At 47.9% G+C, this 19,351-nt stretch overlaps 1 protein-coding gene across 6 annotated transcripts in view; it reads right to left on the bottom strand.

Annotated features, from left to right (window-relative positions):
* The window catches only part of MBP (myelin basic protein), a 150,900-nt gene that overhangs the window by 118,210 nt on the left and 13,339 nt on the right, over positions 1-19,351 (bottom strand). For 5 of the 6 annotated variants that reach the window (XM_054460245.2, XM_054460244.2, XM_063653854.1 and 2 more), the window contains exon 2: positions 5,156-5,231. In XM_054460245.2, the coding sequence (XP_054316220.1) occupies positions 5,156-5,206 (51 nt within the window). In that variant the 5' untranslated portion in view covers positions 5,207-5,231. Of the gene's footprint in view, positions 1-5,155; positions 5,232-5,565; positions 5,758-19,351 lie in introns of those variants that run through there. The other variant, XM_063653855.1, reaches the window with a different exon arrangement.

Raw genomic sequence — 19,351 nt, forward strand, 5'->3', positions numbered from 1 at the left:
AACGTGATGCTGTCCTTCTAAGCAGAGATTAGGACACAGACACACACAGAGAGACAGCCACTGGAGGACGCAGAGAGAAGATGCTGTCTACAAGCCAAGGAGAGGCTGCAGAGGAGACCAACCCTTGGCACCTTGCTGTCGGATTTCCAGTCTTCTGGACTGTGACAGAAGAAATGTCGGTCATTTAAGCCACCCAGTCTGTGCTATTTTGTTATGGCAGCCCCAAGAACTCATACAACATACAACGTAGACAATGTCTGCAAAGTCCCTGGCTCACAGGAGGCACTAATACAGTGTTAGTGCTGGCCTAGATAGAATTTGGGGTGTGTGTGTGTGTGTGTGTGTGTGTGTATGTGTGTGTTTTGTGGTTTTTTTTTTTTTTTTTTTGAGACAGGGTCTCACTCTGTTGCTCAGGGTGGAGTGCAGTGGTGTGATCCTGGCTCACTGTAGCCTCGACCTCTCCAGGCTCAGGCGATCTTTCCACCTCAGCTTTCCGAGTAGCTGGGACTGTAGGTGCACACCGCCATGCCCGGCTAATTTTTTTATTTTTTTGTAGAGATAGGGTCTCACTTTTGTTGTCTAGGCTGGTCTCGAACTCCTAGGCTCAAGCAATCTGCCTGCTTCAGCCTCCCGCAGTGCTGGGATTCCAGGTGTGGGCCACCGCACCTGGCCTCGTTTGGTGTTTTGAACACATAGTGAATCATCCCCAGGAGGCTTAGCTATCACCAGAAAACATCAAAGAGCAAGCCCACAGGTCAACAGATCCACAGCATTCAGAGAAAGCTGAGGGAGAAAAGCCACAAGCAGCCTGGCCAGGCACATGGGCACGTTCTGAGCGCTTGCTGACCCTCCCAAAGGTAACTGCTCAGCCCCTTTGATTCACACTGCCAAAAAGGAATTAACTCCTCCAGTAGCCAGTGAAGCCAAGTGTCTTATGTCCTAAGGACCACGGACTGCCAGGCAGGCAAAGACTGCCTAAGACAGGGCATCCCTCTGTGGGTGGGTCTTGCCCCCTGCCCCTCTCCTGGCATTGAGGCGCATCCCTGGGTTCTCCAGGGCAGCTGGCACCCTTTCCTTCTTGGGTTCTGCCAAGTTCTGTAGTAAGACGGAGAACCAAATACAAAATGGGCAGAGTGACAAAAACCTGGTAAATTAGTGAGGCAGGACCACTTGGAAACGAAATTTCCCTGCAACTTAAAAAACATAGGGAGTCAAAGGCAGAACAGGAGTTTCTTCGTTTCTGAGAAGGAGCGCTGTGCCCTTAACCTGCGCCTGCCTGGAGGAAGTTACACTCCATCCACATGAGTGAATCATGCATCAGGAGGGCAGGCTGCCCACTCCTCTGATGGGTGGAGTGTTTCTGCCTGAATCTGATGTCTCCTGTTCTGACCCTCAACTGGCCCAGGAAGGCGGCTCAACCACTGATTACCAGGGACCTGCGCCCCACATGACTGGACTAACACTGCAACTCCAGAAAAGTGTCTTTTTTTCACCAATCAGAGACATTCCACAGTTAACCCTTTAGTTAGTTTCTCTTCCTCTTACATCCTGCCGTGGCTTATTCGGGATGAGAGAGAAGCAAATTTCAAAGCCCTGAGTCACTGAGGGCAAAACTTGCAAAGGAGACTGGAAGCTCCTGCAGGCAACAGACGAGGCCTCCCCACCACCTCCCCAGCAGCCAACGGCACCCAAAGCCTGCTCAGGAAACTGAGCTTTTATGTGAAAAAGAAGTTAGGAAATAGGTATGATTCATTTACTCTTTCGAACATCTGTGAGCCAGTTATGTGCTGGGGATGCTCCAGGCTTAGAGATGGAGGCATCAGAGAGAGGAAAGTTCCCTCCTTGATATAGGAGGGGAAGAAGTCCGATGATAAACAAATCACCACAATCTGTATCAGAGCACTTGGCCGCAGGCTCTATGATAAACAAATCACCACGATCTGTATCAGAGCACGTGGCTGCAGGCTCTATGATAAAACAAATCACCACGATCTGTATCAGAGCACTTGGCCGCAGGCTCTATGACAGCAGAGGAAAGAGTCATCCAGTGTGGGTGGGGAAAGGTGGAGAAGGTGGCAGCGGAGTGGGAAGGAGAGGGCCCTAAGCAGCCTGGGCCAGGCAGTGGGGCAGCTCTGCAGAGGCAGTGTGTGGGGTGGACTGGGCAGCCCCCACCGCAGCTACCCTCCTGCGGACAGATCAGTAACCAGCACCTGAAACTGACAGAAACTTTCCTTGACTCTCTCATAAGGGGGAAAAATGCCTCCCAAAATCACACACCAGAAATGCGTGGTAGGCGACACGGCTGGAGCTCATGTCATGTTTTCTTTTGTGGTTCAAGTTTAAATGCTCTACTAAGCTATGCAGCATCACAGAGCATGTACTTGGAAGGGCACAAAATATTTCCCATCAAGTTTAAAGGAAAAAAAAAAAAAGCTCTTACTTCTTAAAACTACCTACAGGAACCATAGTTTTAAAATTTCCAAGTTTTGAGGTTTTTAAATGATCAGAACTTTAAACATGAGATTTCAGAAAACAAAAGCCTCAGTATGGGCTTTGCTATGGCTCAACAGTCTTACTCTGATAGCATTAAACAAATTAAAAACATAAGTGGGTGTTTCACAGCGTCAAACAACAGGAAAGAAACTGTACACCACAGAGAGTTTCCTTGAAACTGGAGTTGCAAATCAGTCATTCTAAGACTTAAAATACCAACAGTGTTAAGAGCCTAGAGACTGCTAAGCAGAGCTGTTTTTTCCACTTTCACTTTAGCTGAAACTTAATCCTCCTGGTGCAGATACTATATCCAAGCCATGTTCTTAATAAATTAGTAACTTCATACATTTATGGTTGTTATTGCTAATTATAATGCTGACATTATCAGTAATACAGTTTAAGTATGGGCTGAATAAAATAATGAGTCACCCCCCCATTCAACATTGACTAGAACCATTTACATATTTATAAAATTAGTCTTTCTGAATCCTTAGGTAAGAAACTAAATACTGTTTATCACTTTAATCAAGATAAAATATACACAGGAACAGTATATAGTCACCTACTCGCCTTCCATGGATGATTTGAAAGCAAATCATGGAAAATTACTCATGTGGCTGACGCAGAAATTGAGTTCAAGTACAAATCAGAGAAGGACCTATTTCTTCCAAGTTTATTATTATTATGAAATAAAAACGCACTACAGACCTCAGCGAAGAGGTCTGGAGACTGAAATTCAATTCCGTTCAATTTTGTGGACATTTCTAAAGCATTTGGGTGTAAGTCGGGGGTTCCCCTGTCCCTCACCCCAGCCCATCTTCAGCAGCCGGACATTCTAGTGCACCACCATCTGCCTCGAGTTGGAGACACATAATTTTATGTTGAATTAAAGTACCAATGAATTGGAATAATTTCCTTTGAGGGGAAAACATATATGTTTAAAAAATAAAAAATGTTGAAAAATCAAAAGTATTTTTGCATCAGAGCAAAGGAATTTCATAATCTCTTCCCTCTCTGAGAACCTCCTGATACTTCTGGGAACAATCACACAGCATGGACCAAGAGCAAGGGCCACCCCCATACAAATTAGGGGGGGTCCACAGTTCTGTGCACACTGGCAGGCTTACTCCTCACAGTCTGAAACGATTCTCCAGTGTAGAGAGAGGGGTAGGCAGACAGACAGACAGCTAGGACCCCTGGGCATTTGTGGTCCTTGTCAACATCATTGGATCATCTGTCCTGAGCGTCTCAGTGGGAAAAGGGTCCAGAACCCTGATTCAGGGCACTACAGGGGAACTGAAGGCAATGTAGAGAATCCAAATCAGACAGAGGAAGCTGATGCCTTCAAATAAGGTGGACAATGGCGAATGCTGCGCTAGAAATACAAAGAAGATGAATTCTTACTAGCCGGAAGAATTCGAATGATTTTTAATTTGCAGTTTCCTGTTTGTTTAACTGTATTTTCCAAATGTTCCCTGATAAGGGTTAGGAAAGGGCTGTAGGGGAGCCGCCACTGGAAAGGCCAGTGACAGTGAGATTGAAGAAGGGCTGGAGCCAGAGGCTGAGGACCTTGGACTTCAGTCTGCGCTAAGGACTTCCTGGAAGTTCCAGGGGCAGAAGGGTGATGATCCAATCAATAGAGGAAAATCCTGGCAGCCAAAGTACAAGACACACGGGAGCAGGAGGAACCTGGAACCTTGGCTCTAGAGCCTGGAGAGCTTTGAAAAATGCCCATGTCTGCATTGGGATCTAAGGAGGGCAAAGACCCTGGCAAGTCTGAAGTCTCTAGGAGATTCCAATATGCAGTCAGGCCAGAGCATGACCCCAAAGGAAGGACAACTGGTGAGGAGCCAAGTAGCCGCACGCAGGAGAAAGGAGGTAATCGATCTAGGAGAGGGCCAAGGAAACAGCTCAAGTATTTCCTGTCCTTTCGCCAGACCTCTGGGATTCAGTGTGAGTTCTTCTAGAACCAGACCAGAGCGAAAAGTCAGAGGCAAACTCCACGGTGGGTGAGAAGAAAGAAGTGGGACCTTAGCAGATGGAATTAGGTTTTTGAGCTAAAAGAAAATCTGATATGTTTCACTGTTTATGAATTGGTGTAAATTTTCATGCTCTTTCAAACCAGCAGCTAGTTAGAGAGAATGCAGTTTGGAAATACCTTTATCTAAAAAATAAAAATGTTAAAAAAAATCAAAAGTATTTTTGCATGAGAGCAAAGGAATTTACAACCTCTTTCCTCTCTGAGAGCCTCCTGATACTTCTAGGACCAATCACAGAATGTGGACCAAGAGGAAGGGCTGCTTCGTCTTCCTCTCCTCCTGGTTTCCCTCTTTCTCTTTCTCCTTCTCTGTGTCTCTTTTTTCCTCCCTTTCTTTCTTCTTCCTAACTCCTTCCCTTCCTTCATTCCTTTATTTCTTTGCAAGGTCAGGACGTACCTATTGCCATGCAATCTTCCTGAATAAATTAATAATTAATAATCAATTGTAATAATAAATCATAATTATTAATTATTAATAATAATTAACAAGGACCAGGCTTCCACCCAGCTGTCAGGGAAGAGTGTAGCAGCAAGAGCCCATACCCGTAGCCTCTGACACACCAAGGGGATTTGTGTTTAATAAGAAAATGACATGCGCATGTTTAGGATCAGCTCACGTCTTACCGTACTGGCCTTCTCGGCATTTAATTCTCGTTTGCCTGCGTGGTTTCCCATCCTGAATGGATTGGTTCTTCAGAGGCTAAAAGAGAAAGAGAAAGAAAGAGTTAGCCCTAAGTCTAGTGCTCTTAGAGTTTTCGATGTTGTTTTTCCATCAGAAAGACAATCCTGTGATATATATAATGCCCATTTTTGAGAAGAGTAAACCAAGGCCCTGAAAACAGAAGAGACACGTCCAAGTCATCTTATTAACAAATGCTGTCTTTCCATCCCATGCAAAGAGCTAGAAAACAGAACCGCACCAACATCCAAATTCTGTTCAGTAACACACTTCAACCTGTCTCGAGAAATCTTGCAGATCTGTGTATATGTTCAGAAATATCTATCCATCCATCCATCCACCTATCCATCCATACCTATGTACACACACAGAGAATTACATCCCATACTCAGGTGTATTGTAATGAGATGAGCTGAGATGTCAGACAGGTGCTGACACTCTTCTAAAACTAAAAGGTAGTAAGAAGCTATTCATGCTCACTGCTTTAAAGAAACCGTGTGAGCACAGAAAGAGTCAACATCAGACCAAGGACAGCTTAACAGACAAGTGTCCAAAGAATCTGCAGAATTTGTAGGGAAGATAAAGTTGGATTCAGAAAGCACATGACTCATTTTTATTTTCTAACCCAAACCTTAGCAGCACATTTATGATTTTTCCCCAAGATATGTAAAGAACGGAAGAATTGAGCCACACCCATTCCAAGCAAATTGCTCCTTCCAGCCTTCCTGCGGAACCTGCCCTGGCCTTGGGGCCCTTCAGCCGAGGGCCACTGGAACCATCAGCCCAGACCTGGCTGCAGGTGCCCAGAGTCTTTAAGGACAATGACAACATGTTTTCCATGATGGATGTATTCTTTTGCAAAAAGGTGTGAGTACCCATTCTCCTGTAGAACCCAGGAACAGCTTTCCTTGAGAGGGAAGAAGATGAACCGTCTTCTGAACATGGGGAGAGGGGACTCTCCAAAACAGTAGATACGCCTGAACACAATGCAAATTGTGTTCCTCAAAAGTCTCTCTTTAGAAAAGAGAATTGCCTGACAGCCGAGCTTTTCCATCTCCCACGTTACTGGGGTCCCTTTTTGGTGGCTCAGGAAGACTGGCTGAGGACACTTTTCTGCAGGCGGGCACCCCCATCACCCCACAGCCGCTGGAAGGATTGCTGAGAAGAGAAGCAAACGCCTACAGCACAGTCGCCTCTCCCAGAGTCCACCTCCCTCACGTGTGTGGGAGACGACTAGCAGCCGACCACAAACTGGAAACCCCACCCACCTTCAGGGTGTGTGATGGAAACTGGGGCCCGCCATAAGACTTCCGGTGAGGGGCTCGTGCAGGGAGATTTAAAACACATGTACTGCAAGTAACTTAGGTCAAAATGCCCACAGGTGATGCTCTGGGAAACAAAGATGCGGTTCTAGTGATGATACGAACACAATCCACCTGCAAGAATCAGGTGCACTCCCCATGCTTCATGGCATGAGAGTGAAAAAAGCAATAATAGTTTGATATGTATGATTTTAAAAACACAAGGCTACCTTTGCGGATGATTTCGGTGTCCAGTGCGATTCTACCTTCCCAATTTATTTAAATCGGACAACCAAAAAAACCTTGAAGGGGCATTCTTCTCACGGGGAAATGAGGGTTTGTCGCACATGTGGTGCCTTACTGGATAAGAATGGGTTAACCAAGGGAAAGGCCAAATTCACTGTGTCCTTTTGGGGTCTACGAAAGAAGGGGTGTGTTCCTTGTGAGGTGTTGCTTTGAACCCTGGGTACACAGGGGCTGTCATTCCCTAATTCTGGCTCTCTAATTCCATGTGGTGTTGTTTTAACTAAATATTAAGAGCTTGCAGGATGGACACACATTATAGAATAAAAACACGTCAAATATCTGTCAATCCATCTTTCTGTTTAAGAAATGAGAAGTGGTCTATTCAAAGCTAAACACAGGCAAAAACAGGTAACTTCCTTTAGTTAAGTTTGACAACTTGGACCTTCGGGAGCATTTTGCCCATCCAGACATAAATGAACCTCCTATCACTGGCTGTGTGCTCCAAGTGCCTGTTTCTGGCCCAGGCGTCATCTCACCTCTGCCTCCTGTGAGCCCTCGCCTGCCCAGTCCCCTTCCTGTTCCCTGGCTTCATCCGTTTTTCACCCTCCTCCTCCCACCTCCTCATGCTGGGACTAGGCAAACCCAAATGCAACACTCACTCCTTCCAGAAAACAAAGCTCCAAGGACTTGTCCCAAATCAGAATAGTGTGGGCCATGTAAATATTTTGGGACTTGCTGGTAGACAAAGAGAGCTATTTTTGGGCAAAGGGCTCTTGAACGCAGCCAAAATCTGCCCACAGGTGCTGAACTGCTCCTTGGAGAGGGGCCATGTTTCTTCTGAGTCAGTTTGTTCTGATCAAATGTTATCATGCTTCATAGCACAACTCTAGGTTACACTTGGGATGATTGATCTTAATCATGATTTAGAAAACTCAAGAATACTGGACACTGAATTGGTGAAAATAACTCAAGTCCAGATCAGACTTTTGAATACACTTCGTTGGATTTGACTAGTTAGACAAGCCTACTTACTTGCATTTGACTGGCCTCTCAGATTAATATAAAGAATATTTATATGGATCACTGAGGGTTGGTTAATTATAGCCTTAAATGCAAAATTTATATACTAGCAGGAAAAGAAAGACAAGAGGAACAAAACGACAACTTGATGTGTGGGAGCTCCCATCAGAGCCCTTAGTGGAAATGGCCCCTGAGCACTGGTAAGTGAGACGTGTCTCAAGGAACTATGGTGGGAACGACAGAGCATCTGGCTGATAATCATGAGTGACTGGCAGACTGCCTTATTAGCTTCTGACACTCTGCCCCAGTCTGCCTTTTAGAGAAGAGTTCGAGAAGGATGACGCTCTCACTATCACGGGGCTAAGAGCTCAGCCCGGCAGCTGGTTTCTGTAATGTGCTGAAAAGATCCATCTGCACACAAAAGCAGCTGCATGCTTGGAGGAAATCTTTTTTATTTCATTTTTTGCAATTAATCAAATTGAGAGAGCCAGAGAAAAATTGGGTAAACATGTGAAATGCTGCAAGGAAAGTCAGCTGACTCTGAAGCATCTTTTGGGTAATTAAAGAAGCCTTTTGTAAACTAATAGAAAAGGAAAGAGAGGGAGGAAGAACTGAGCTAGAGCTGTGGGAGGGACAGACTTTCAGATTCCATCAGGACCGCTGAGACTTCCATGGTCTCAGTTGGTATTCAGTTCTAGATCTGATTTCCAGCCACTGGGATTACTGGACACTTTGATAATGTCTGTGTGATTATCAACACTTAGTGTTACCTCGAGGGTTAACATTGGGCACAGGCAAAGTTAGTCATCCAGATTTACTAGGAAGCAGTCCACTGTTGTTAACTGTTAGGCCCTCGTGTTTAATAATGTACACCTAAAGCAGCTTAGACTACATGTCACCTTGGTGGAGCCATAGGATAATTCAGCATAGATAAAACTCACTAGCCTATCTGTGCAGGGAAATAGCTCCCAGCTGAAATGCTGGGGAGCAAACACCTTGTTCCTAGGTATTTTACTGATTTCATTCTGTAGGTAGTTCTGACTTTCTATAGTGAAAATCAGGCAGGTGAGACCTAGGTCTCAATCCAGGTTCCATCTGGGTGACCCCGAACAAGACTCCACTTTTCTCAGTTTCCCATAAAGTGGAGGTAATAAAACTTGCCTTTCTGCACTGGTGTGAGAATGAAGCCCATGTGGGCTGCAGGGCTGGGCAGGGCTGGGCAGGGCTAGGGCTAGGGTTGGGGTGTGCTGCAGGGCTGGTCAGGGCTAGGGTTAGGGTTGGGGTGTGCTGCAGGGGTTGCTTTGCTTTCTGTCCTCCTCTTCCCTCCACCAGGTCCAGGGTTCCCTGGGTGGGTGGTGAACAGCTGCAGAAACATTGCTACCTACTTACTATCACACATGTTCAGAGATCTCTAGATGGCTTCCCACATCTAGATGCATCCACTCCTAAACTGACGAGGTCAAGGGAAGAAAAAGGGCTAAAAACACCAGCTGCCTTGAGAAGCCCAGAAGTTACATCCTACAATTGCCCGTCAACAAAGCTCTTGATCCAACACACACAACTAAAGCACAGGGGAAATGCTGCTGCTGCTTTAAGACCACACAAAGTGCCCCAGGGTGTGGAAGGTGAGGAAAGAGGGAAAAAAGTGAAGAGGACATTCACGAGACAGCCATGACCCAAACGCCAGGCAAGTATTCAAATATTAAAATGTGAAACTGGCTGTTTTTGAAATAATTGTGAGTGCAATTTTACAAGCAATGGGATTATTGTGAAATCCCTTGTTGAAATAAATGTATCATGAGATAGAGAAGACCTCAATGCCAGTCTTCCTAGATAGTTGGCACTTGGTTACCCAAATCATCTCACTCCCACTCCCAAACCTGCGAAAATGTAAGGAGCAAACATCGTCCCTGTTGAGGATTAAGCTGACAAGCATGTCAGGTGCCACAATGCAAGGTCAAGTTTATGATGGCGTGGAATTCATCATATGCTCTCCACACTTCATTGTGTGTTTAGGCTTATTAGCAAAACATTTGCATTGTGTAGAGCTGCAGGGTATACCCATATTGTAGGACACAGATCACGCTTGTGTTACTTTTAGACTTAGGATTCTTTGGATGTTGTTTTCATAACATGCTTTTGATTGCACATTTTTTTTTTTGAGTCCATGTTCAAGAAAGCAATCCTAAAGTAACGTTTCTATGGAGATAACAGGACTTATTTTACAATGATTTGCTTTATCCTTCACGTTTCTATAAACCTAAGTTAGATAATTGCAGGAATAACCCTGTAAGCTTCATTCCCATTTTACAGTTGAGAAAGTTTAGAAGACTGAATCTAGCTATAAGAATGCCTCTAGGAATATATTTTAGTTATGAACAGTTATTTACATTTTGAATGTCCCATGTGGAAAGTATGACAGTAGGCCTAAGACATTCTACATTCCTAAATTATTGATGAATACAATAAGAGAAGTGTGCGGTGGTGAGGGTCTCAGAAGCGGATACGAGGCAGCGTGATGCGGTATGGGGACCGGCCATCAGCACCTGAGAACTTCTTAGAAACACACATTCTTGGGCCCTAGACTCTTTGCTTTCAGAAGCACTGCAGGTGATTTGTGTTTGAGAACCTTCTTCATATAGATCAGGGGGCAAAAACCTATGACATGTGAATTTTTTTTTTTCAGAATAGAGATTTCCCATGCTTGTGTCACAAGGACCTTCTCCCCAGTCCCCCACCTTCCCTTCTCCATGTAGTGAGAGAACTGCTCCTCTCCCCACACCACCTGCCTTGCACTGGCCACCTGGCTGCCCTGGCAGGGACTACATTTCCCAGCAGCCGTTGCAGCTGTTGCTGGTCACCACCGGACAAGGGGCCTTTCTCCATTCCACAAGTGTGTATGGAACTTTTGTTCTAAGACCACTTCCCTAGGCATCAAATAAATTAGATAAGATTTTTTTTTCCTGTATTTGGAAACTGTAACATGTTATACCTAAACAGACACATGAGAATATGTTATAAAACATATAAATTGTGGTTAATTTAATAAAATCTACCCAGCAGGATCCACTTGGGAAAGACTTAACTTGTGCCTCTGCTAGTAGAATTTGAAGAGCCCACCATGAAGGCATCTTTTTCTGCTTTCTCTGCTTTTTAAAATCCCAGGAGCAATGTTTTCGACATCCCAAGTGCTTTGGAGTCTTCGCTGTGTACGGGACCTTAAAGCTGAGCTGGCTGTATTGCCTCGTGGCTGCTCCAATCCTGTGCTAGACCTCTCGCTGGCCTCGGGGTTCTCAGCGCCTGTTCAGAAAGCCTGGCAATGTTTGCCTGGGAGGAAAAGCTCCATAAATACATGCTGATGACACGACTCTGTGGGTCCGTCAGATGAAACACAGCATCACCCAGCATCCACCGAGGAGCCCAGTGCTCATGGGCATGGTTCTGTATTTTGGAGGTGCCATAACTACAGCTTCTTGAAGAATGCAACTAAGGGAAATGCTACTGTGGATCTGCACACATCAGAAAAGGCTTCTCTGACCCCTCAACTGTGTGCTAAATAATAAAGGAGACACCATGTAGAATTCAGGTAGAGAAAGGTGCAGACCCAGTATCCCAGGAATGAGAAAACCTGAATAAACAGTGGAACTGTGGAAATTCGAGGGTGTCGTGACCCTTTGTAGAGACGCTAAAGGCCAGGCAGGGGGAGCAGCAGAAGGCTGCGGGCTGCAGGAAGGAGACCCCCACAGGAGAGCCCTGGGGTCGTGTGAACCCTGGGCAGGTCCACTTGGTCTTGTGAGGCCTCTGCCTGCTCTCCAGCACCCAGGGCGGGATTCACCAGGGCCGCCACCAACATGCTGAGACCTGGTGATCTTCCCAGCCGTTGGTAACTGCTTGGGAGACCACACCCTGGCTTGGCAGGCTCAGTAAGAGCTGTAGACACTGCCCACCCTCCCTGCAGAGAGAAAACAAACCCCTCACCCCTACAACACGGACAGTGACAGCCTCAAGTCGGAGGGGCGGACAATACAACTCTGCTTCTTTGACATTTGAAAAAGAAATCCTGGAGAACAAATTTCAAAGAACAAGCAACTCATATATAAAATAAAACCAAAGATATCTGAAAGAAAATAAATGAAACCAAGTGATGGGACTTCTCTTCTTTCACTATCCTTGTCTCCTTTCTCTCTCCCCCCACGTCCCTCCTTCCATTCCTCTTCCTCTTATTCTATCAATACCCAAGCACTGAAGACTGTGTTCTGTAGACAATCATTTTTATTTCCCAGACCAAAAGTATGACTGTAACACTCTGTGTTCGGAGCATAGTACACAGCTACCAACGTCACCGAAAACCAATAAAATGAACACCGTGCACACGCACGCGCGCGCGCGCACACACACACACACACGCGCGGCAAAAAGAAACAGCCCATTTCAGAGCTGAGGACAAGGCGTGGGAAGAAGACGCGTTTGGTTTCACCCAGGCGAGTGGCGGCAAAGTTCTGAGATGCGCGCGCCGCACACTCCTTCCGTCATCCCGTTCCCACCTTCCACACACACCTGTGGGAGGTCAGACACGTCCTGATTGCGTGTTCATCACGATGGCAAACTGAACATGAAGAGAACGCCACCGATGCTGGGTGCGCCGGCTTTCCCAGCCCTCGTGCATGGGTGCAGACCCCATAACGGGGAGGGAGATGCAGGAAGTTTTTCCAACATCGGTGCAAAGGGGAAACTGTGGTTTTCCTATGGAGGAGGGTCAGGTCCCTGTCTTCCTCATCTCCCTCCCTCTTCCCCTTCTCTGTTTCCAGCTCCCTGTGGACTCTGTCCCACCCACAAGCTCGAGGCTGCTGCCATCTGGGAGGCCAGGAGAGAGACGGGCCCTGCCAGGACAGGGGCCCGCTGTTTGCAGGGGAGGCGTGTGCGTGGAGAACGCCTAGGAACACGTGGGTGGCCACGAACCCTGACCGTGCAGGTCGAGAAACCCTTCCCAGGATAGTATGTGGTGGATCGTGTCCACCTAAAAGGTATGTTATGTCCAAGTCCTGAGCCCAGGACCTGTGAAGGTGGCCTGGTTTGGAAGGAAGGTTTTGTAGATGTCCTCCAGTTAAGATGAGGTCATTCTGGATTAGAGCGGGCTCTAAATGCAATGACTGATGTCCTTACCAGAGAAAGGAAAGGGATTTTTTTTGAGACAGAATTTCACTCTTGTTGCAGAGGCTGGAGTGCAGTGGCGTGATCTTGGCTCACTGCCACCTCCGCCTCCCGGGTTCAAGCAATCTCCTGCCTCAGACTCCAGAGTAGCTGGGATTACAGGTGCCCGCCACCACACCTGGCTAATTTTTTTGTATTTTTAGTAGAGATGGGGTTTCACCATGTTGGCCAGGCTGGTCTTGAACTCCTGACCTCAGGTGATCCACCCACCTCAGCCTCCCAAAATGCTGGGATTAGAGGCATGCAGCACTGTGCCTGGTCAAGGAGAGGGAATTTTGGACATAGATACACGGCATTTCACACAAGGAGAAACACCACATGACAATGGAGGCAGAGATTTGGAATGACATGGCTACAAGGCCAGGGACACCAGGGATTGCCGCAGCCACCAGAAGCTGGAAGAGGTGAAGACAGAGCCTCCTGCGGAGCTCCCACTCTGCCAACGCCTTGACTTTGCACTTCTGGCCTCCAGGACTGTGGGGGCACTGCTTCTGCTGTTTCAGGACGCCCGCTTGTGGTGCCGCCTTACAGCAGCCCCAGAGGGTAACATGCAGGGAAGTGGGAAGTAAGTGGAGACTTGCAGGATGCAGAAGGTGCAGGTGAAGGTGCTGAGGAGGGAAACAGCGTTCTGGGCAGAGGGCATGGCTGTGCAAAGGCCCTGTCGCACAGACACCGTGAGTGGAGTTTGAGTGTGGCACGAAGTGACCTAATAGAACAGAATCTGCGAATGCACGGGGTGCACTCATGGGGATGTGGGGGGAGTGACTTACACCACGGGACACAGACAATGCTCTTCACCCGTTTTGAACAGTGAGTCAATTCTGCCAATGAGCAAGTCTTCCAGACTGTTGGGCCCTAGATGAAGAACGACCTGCAAGCCCGGAATTCTCTGCGAAGGACAATGTCAAAACTCATCTGAGGCATCCGTGTCTGTCCTAGAGCAGGCTTCCCCGAGCCACTGGAGGGACCTAGGCTCCCGGTAGTTTTCAGGAGCCAGCCCTGGGCTAGGGGCTCCACAGTACTTGCAAACAAAAAGAGTTCCAAAAACCCAATTTGCATTCACCCATGTAAGAAGTGCCTGATAAGGAAGTAGCTTCTGAATTTCCTGGGATGGGGATTTTTGCTCTGGGGTATCAGATAATATTATTTGTAAGCTAGTCATCACCATCCTTCGTTTTCTTCTGGCTTAGCAGATTCAAGTAGATTTATGGCACTATCACTGCTTTAAAGTTATCAAAAATCATTTTAAAAGAAAACGATGGAATTGCAGAAAAGTGGAGTTTATTGAAAATCTGACTGTGGTCCCTTGAAGCTACTGCTTACAGGATCAGCTGACTTTGGAGAGAAAGCAATTATCAGAATCAAGCAGCAAATTACTGGCTCCGGAGTTCCCAGCTTGCTACAATATCAGCTGTCTAAACCAAAACAAAGCATTTTGTTGAAGTGGGGGAAAAAAGGCAGATCAAAGAGTAGCTCATCCACGTGTCAGTTAGATTAGCACTGGAAATTCCTTGTGAATGTATCCACATGTTTACGTCAGGCATGGTGTTCAGCTTTAGCAGCATTATGGGGAGTTACGAAATTCTCTGTGTAAAAATAGCGAGGTCATGAGGAAACCACTCTTGCTGTGTAAATCCTGACAAGCCATGCCAACACCGTCACGCTGGGACTGGCCTTCGGATGGCACGGGGAGGGCAGAGTCACGCAGGCACACGTGACACGCCCTTGCTCTGTGGCCAGTGGGATCCCTGGTAGCTTCGCAGTCATGTGGGGCTTAGTCATAGGAGCATAGGTCAGGTCCTGCTGAGCCCCCTTTCCAAGTGTGCGATGTGCAAGCCGCCCAACCCAGGGGCCGGCAGCTGGGACAAGGTGAGGAGTGGGCTGCAGGGAGGAAGTGAGGAAGGCCTGGGGCAGACGTGCCTGGGCGAGGGCCTTCCTATTCCTGCTCTCCCTGCCTGCTCTGAAGATGTGGGCCTGACCTCCTTATCTGTAAAGCCCTGATGGTGGATGCAGCTTCCTGGAGCTGCTGTGGAAACCACTGGTTAATATTTTACAGGTCGCTGGGTTACAAACTGTCAAGTCAGAGGAACACTACACACTGGCACCAGCTGCTCCTCTGTAGCCACCCGTATGTCCCTCCTGAGCCATGGCAGGGAGTGACACCTTTGCCGATACCACCATCCACAGGGTCAACATGACCCTGGGCCCTGGTCTTGGTAACTAGAGGAAACACACGGACTTCAGGCCTTGCTCACAGCCAGAGCTGGTGTTAACAGAACAATGTTTTAATTCACCTGCCGAGGAACTCACACATTCCTTGCCAGCAGGCACAATGGCTCTTGATAGCCTGTGTGCAGGGAACAAATGCGTTGGCCCCATGCTCAGGCCATGCGTACACATAAGAGCTGTCGTCTGGGTCTTGGCTAAAATAAACTGAATCTTCCTGAAAACACAGATTCCTATCACGGAGTCCATGATAGGAAAGATGTTCAGCTCTGCTGCTATCATGGGGAAGTAGAGTGGTTGATCAGAAATCTCCAGATTCTAATCAAGGAGAAGAATGCTGTGCTGTGGCCACAGACCCCACCATGGTCTCACAGAAAACCTGGCTCAGAGCCCATCTTCTGATCGGTGCCACACCTTCACATGGGTGTGCAGCGTTTTACTGGGTGACTGCCTTTCAGAACCTTCTGGAATTTTCCAGAGCCTTCTAGATTGTAATAAAGAAAAAGAATGCAATGTGTAGTCATTAATCTCAGCATGGTCCTGCAGAAGAACTGGCTCTGAGCTGATCTCCTAAGGGGCCCCACGTCTTCACATGGGTGTGTAGTGTTTTACTGGGCAACTGCCTTTCAGAACCTTCTGGAATTTTCCAGAGCCTTCCAGGTTCTAATCAAGGAAAAGAAGGCAATGTGTGGTCATTAATCTCACTGTGGTCCCTCAGAAGACCTGGCTCTGAGCTGTCTCCTGAGGGGCCCCACATTTTCACATGAGTGTGCAGCATTTTACTGGGCAACTGCCTTTCAGAACCTTCTGGAACTTTCCAGAGTCTTCCAGATTCTAATCAAGAAAGAGAATGCAATGTGTGGTCATTAACCTCACCATGGTCTCATGAAAGACCTGGCTCTGAGCTGATCTCCTAAAGGGCCCCATGTCTTCACATGGGCATGCAGCATTTTACCGGGCAAGTCCTTAACTTCGCAGGACACATTAGAAAGACAAAGGATGCTAGCAAGTGACAATTATATTTAAAGAAAAGGACAGGAGACACAGCTTGAGACAGAATTATGCATTGAACGGAACTAGATTTGGGCTCAGGAAAGCTTGGAGAGCAGCCAGCATCGACGGGGCGCTTACTGCAGGCTAGGTGCTCATGGAACAGGTCAGAAGTATAGCTTCTTAGTCCCGTCTACCGTACAAGGAGGCAAGTGCTATTATTATGCTCCCCACTTTACAGACGTTGAAACTCATGAGGTTTAGAAAGCCCGAGTAATGCGTGACCAGCCTGGCCAACATGGCAAAACCCCGTCTCTACTAAAAATACAAAACTTAGCCGGGTGTGGTGGTGCATGCCTGTAATCCCAGCTACTCGGGAGGCTGAGGCAGGAGAATCTCTTGAACCCAGGAGGCAGAGGTTGCATTGAGGCACTGAGTCGAGATTGTGCCACTGCACTCCAGCCTGGGAGACAAAGCGAGACTGTCTCAAAAAAAAAAAAAAAAAAAAAAAATAGAAAGCCCAAGTAACACAAGTCCACACAGCAGGGCCTGACACCAACACCAACAGGTCAGAGCTAAGCTGTGCTCCTGGCTGCTACATGGTTTGTGACTTCATCAACCTGACGACCTGGTCTTTGGTTTCCTGATGCTTGAAGTCCTGTATTTCTTATGGAAAAGACCTCCATTGAAAGGCTAGAGGGTGCTTTCTCCTTCATATCACATGTATGCTCTGAAGACTCAAAATATATTAACAACTCCATAACCCGTTTCCTTCTACATGAAAATTATCACAAAGTAACAATAAATTATGACGCACTATAGGAATTTGTCATTAAGTGAAGTATCTTTTAAAAATCTGTTATTAAAAATGGCATTTAAATGAATGATTCAATAATAAACACCTAGCATGCACGGTGTATGTTATGAACGTAAGACTGCTACTGAGCTTGCATTTTGAACTTGAACTTTTCGAGTGTTTTCTGCATGCCATTAAATTTCTACATGACATTTTTGGGCCTAAAAAGGTCAGTATCCTTTCAAAAGGTGATGATTTATTATCACTAGGTAGAGGCCTTATAATTTTATCCCTACATCAAAATCAAGATTATCCAGGAAGGCTTTTCACAAGGGGTAAAGAACAGGGTTTGAAAGATGCAAACACATTGGCAGAACACATTCACAGTTTCGTAGCTTGCCTGATAGACTGTGACTGTCCTGAAATTATAATCAAGTGTCTGAACTATTGATACTTCTCCAGAATTCCAGTATCTATGGATGGGTAATTTCCTAGTTGACCCTGATCTCAGATTTTGAATGAGGTAGGTAACATCCTGAGACTGCACAGAACCTCTGAGCAGCAGGTTGGAGTGGGATAGGGGACAGTGGGTTGTAGTGGGATGGGGGTCAGTGGGTTGGGGTGGGATGGGGGACGGGGGGTTGGGGTGGGATGGGGGACGGTGGGTTGGGGTGGGATGGGGGACGGTGGGTTGGGGTGGGATGGGAGACGGTGGGTTGGGGTGGGATGGGAGACGGTGGGTTGGGGTGGGATGGGGGATAGTGGGTTGGGGTGGGATGGGGGTCGGTGGGTTGGGGTGGGATGGGAGACGGTGGGATGGGAGACAGTGGGTTGGGGTGGGATGGGAGACAGTGGGTTGGGGTGGGATGGGGGACAGTGGGTTTAGGAGCAGGATGCCTGTGTCCCACCCCATCTCTCCCCTAGGGTGGACTGGCCTCAGCCAGACTGCTTGGTCTCTCTGAGCTCCACCCACCACCCTTACAACATGGGCTGGATTCTGGGGGCTTTGCACCCAGCAGTTGGCACAGGACAGGCCTGTTCAGGTTTTAGCACAGTCAGCTATGATCTGTGAGCTGCTGACCTGGCTTCTTCCCACTGGAGGCCAAATCCAAAATGAAATGCAGGAAATCTCCTGTGTGAGTGTCTGCCCTGTGCTCGGCACCAGGGTTCACAGACAGAGACAAGGCGGAGAGCTAGATTCCACCACACAGGCCACCCCCCGCCACCCACACACACACTCCACAGACACCACACACACACACACACTACACACCACACACACACACACCCACACACACACCACACATGCACACACTCCAGATGCCACACACACTCCATACCCCCCCACACACTATATGCACACCACACACACCCTCCACAGACACCACACACACACCACACACACACTCCACACCCCCCACACACTATACGCACACCACACACATACTCCACAGACACCACACACACACTCCACAGACACTTCACACACACCACACAGACACACACCACACATACATAGCCACAACACACCACCCACCCATGTGCACACACACTACCACACATGGTGCTCCTTTCTGCTGTCCCAGGGCGCCGGAAGGACACACTCACACTACCCTTGGCTGTGAGACACTGCCCGGCAGACACACTTTCCCTTGCACCCTCTGTGAGGGCAGCTGACAGGGGAAAGTGAAGACCACAGTTGGTCCCACAGGTCCCCGAGCTGGAGATGGGGCAGCCATGGCTTGGAGCTGGGCAGTGGAGGTGTCACTTGCCCCAGCCCAGAACAGGCAGGGGCTTGGGGACATGGAAGCCTCGGGAGAGAGCCTGAGGTGTCCTGGAAGCCACCAGGACCCTGTGGGGTGCTGAGAAGAGCCACTGTGTCACTGCCCAGGCGTTCTGCTTCCCCATCCCCATGTGTGCTCCGTCACCACCCCTGCCACAGGAGAGCACACCCAGCCGGGTCTCTGTCTTGTCACCATGGTGTCCCCAGGACCTAGCACAGTCCACAGCACACAGCAGGCACATGGTACACAGCAGGCACATAGCACATGGCAGGCACATGGTACATGGTAGGTACATGGCACACAGTAGGCACACAATACCCAGCAGGCACACAGCACACAGTAGGCACACAGCAAGTGCTTGACAAATGCCTGTCAAGTGGATGAGAGAATGGCAAGGGAAGTGCTGGCTCTTCCCTGTCACCTCAAGCCGCGCCCACACAGCTCAGCACCTCCATGTGTGTCTGGAGAAGAGACCACCTGGTAAGCTCCAGAGAGCCGAGCGCAGGAGCCAGGACTGAAGGCTCCTCCCAGAAAACTGAAGCCTTGATTCTGGAGGAACAAGGGACA

Source organism: Pongo pygmaeus, chromosome 17 (assembly GCF_028885625.2).
Source record: "Pongo pygmaeus isolate AG05252 chromosome 17, NHGRI_mPonPyg2-v2.0_pri, whole genome shotgun sequence".
Taxonomy (NCBI): Eukaryota; Metazoa; Chordata; class Mammalia; order Primates; family Hominidae; genus Pongo; species Pongo pygmaeus.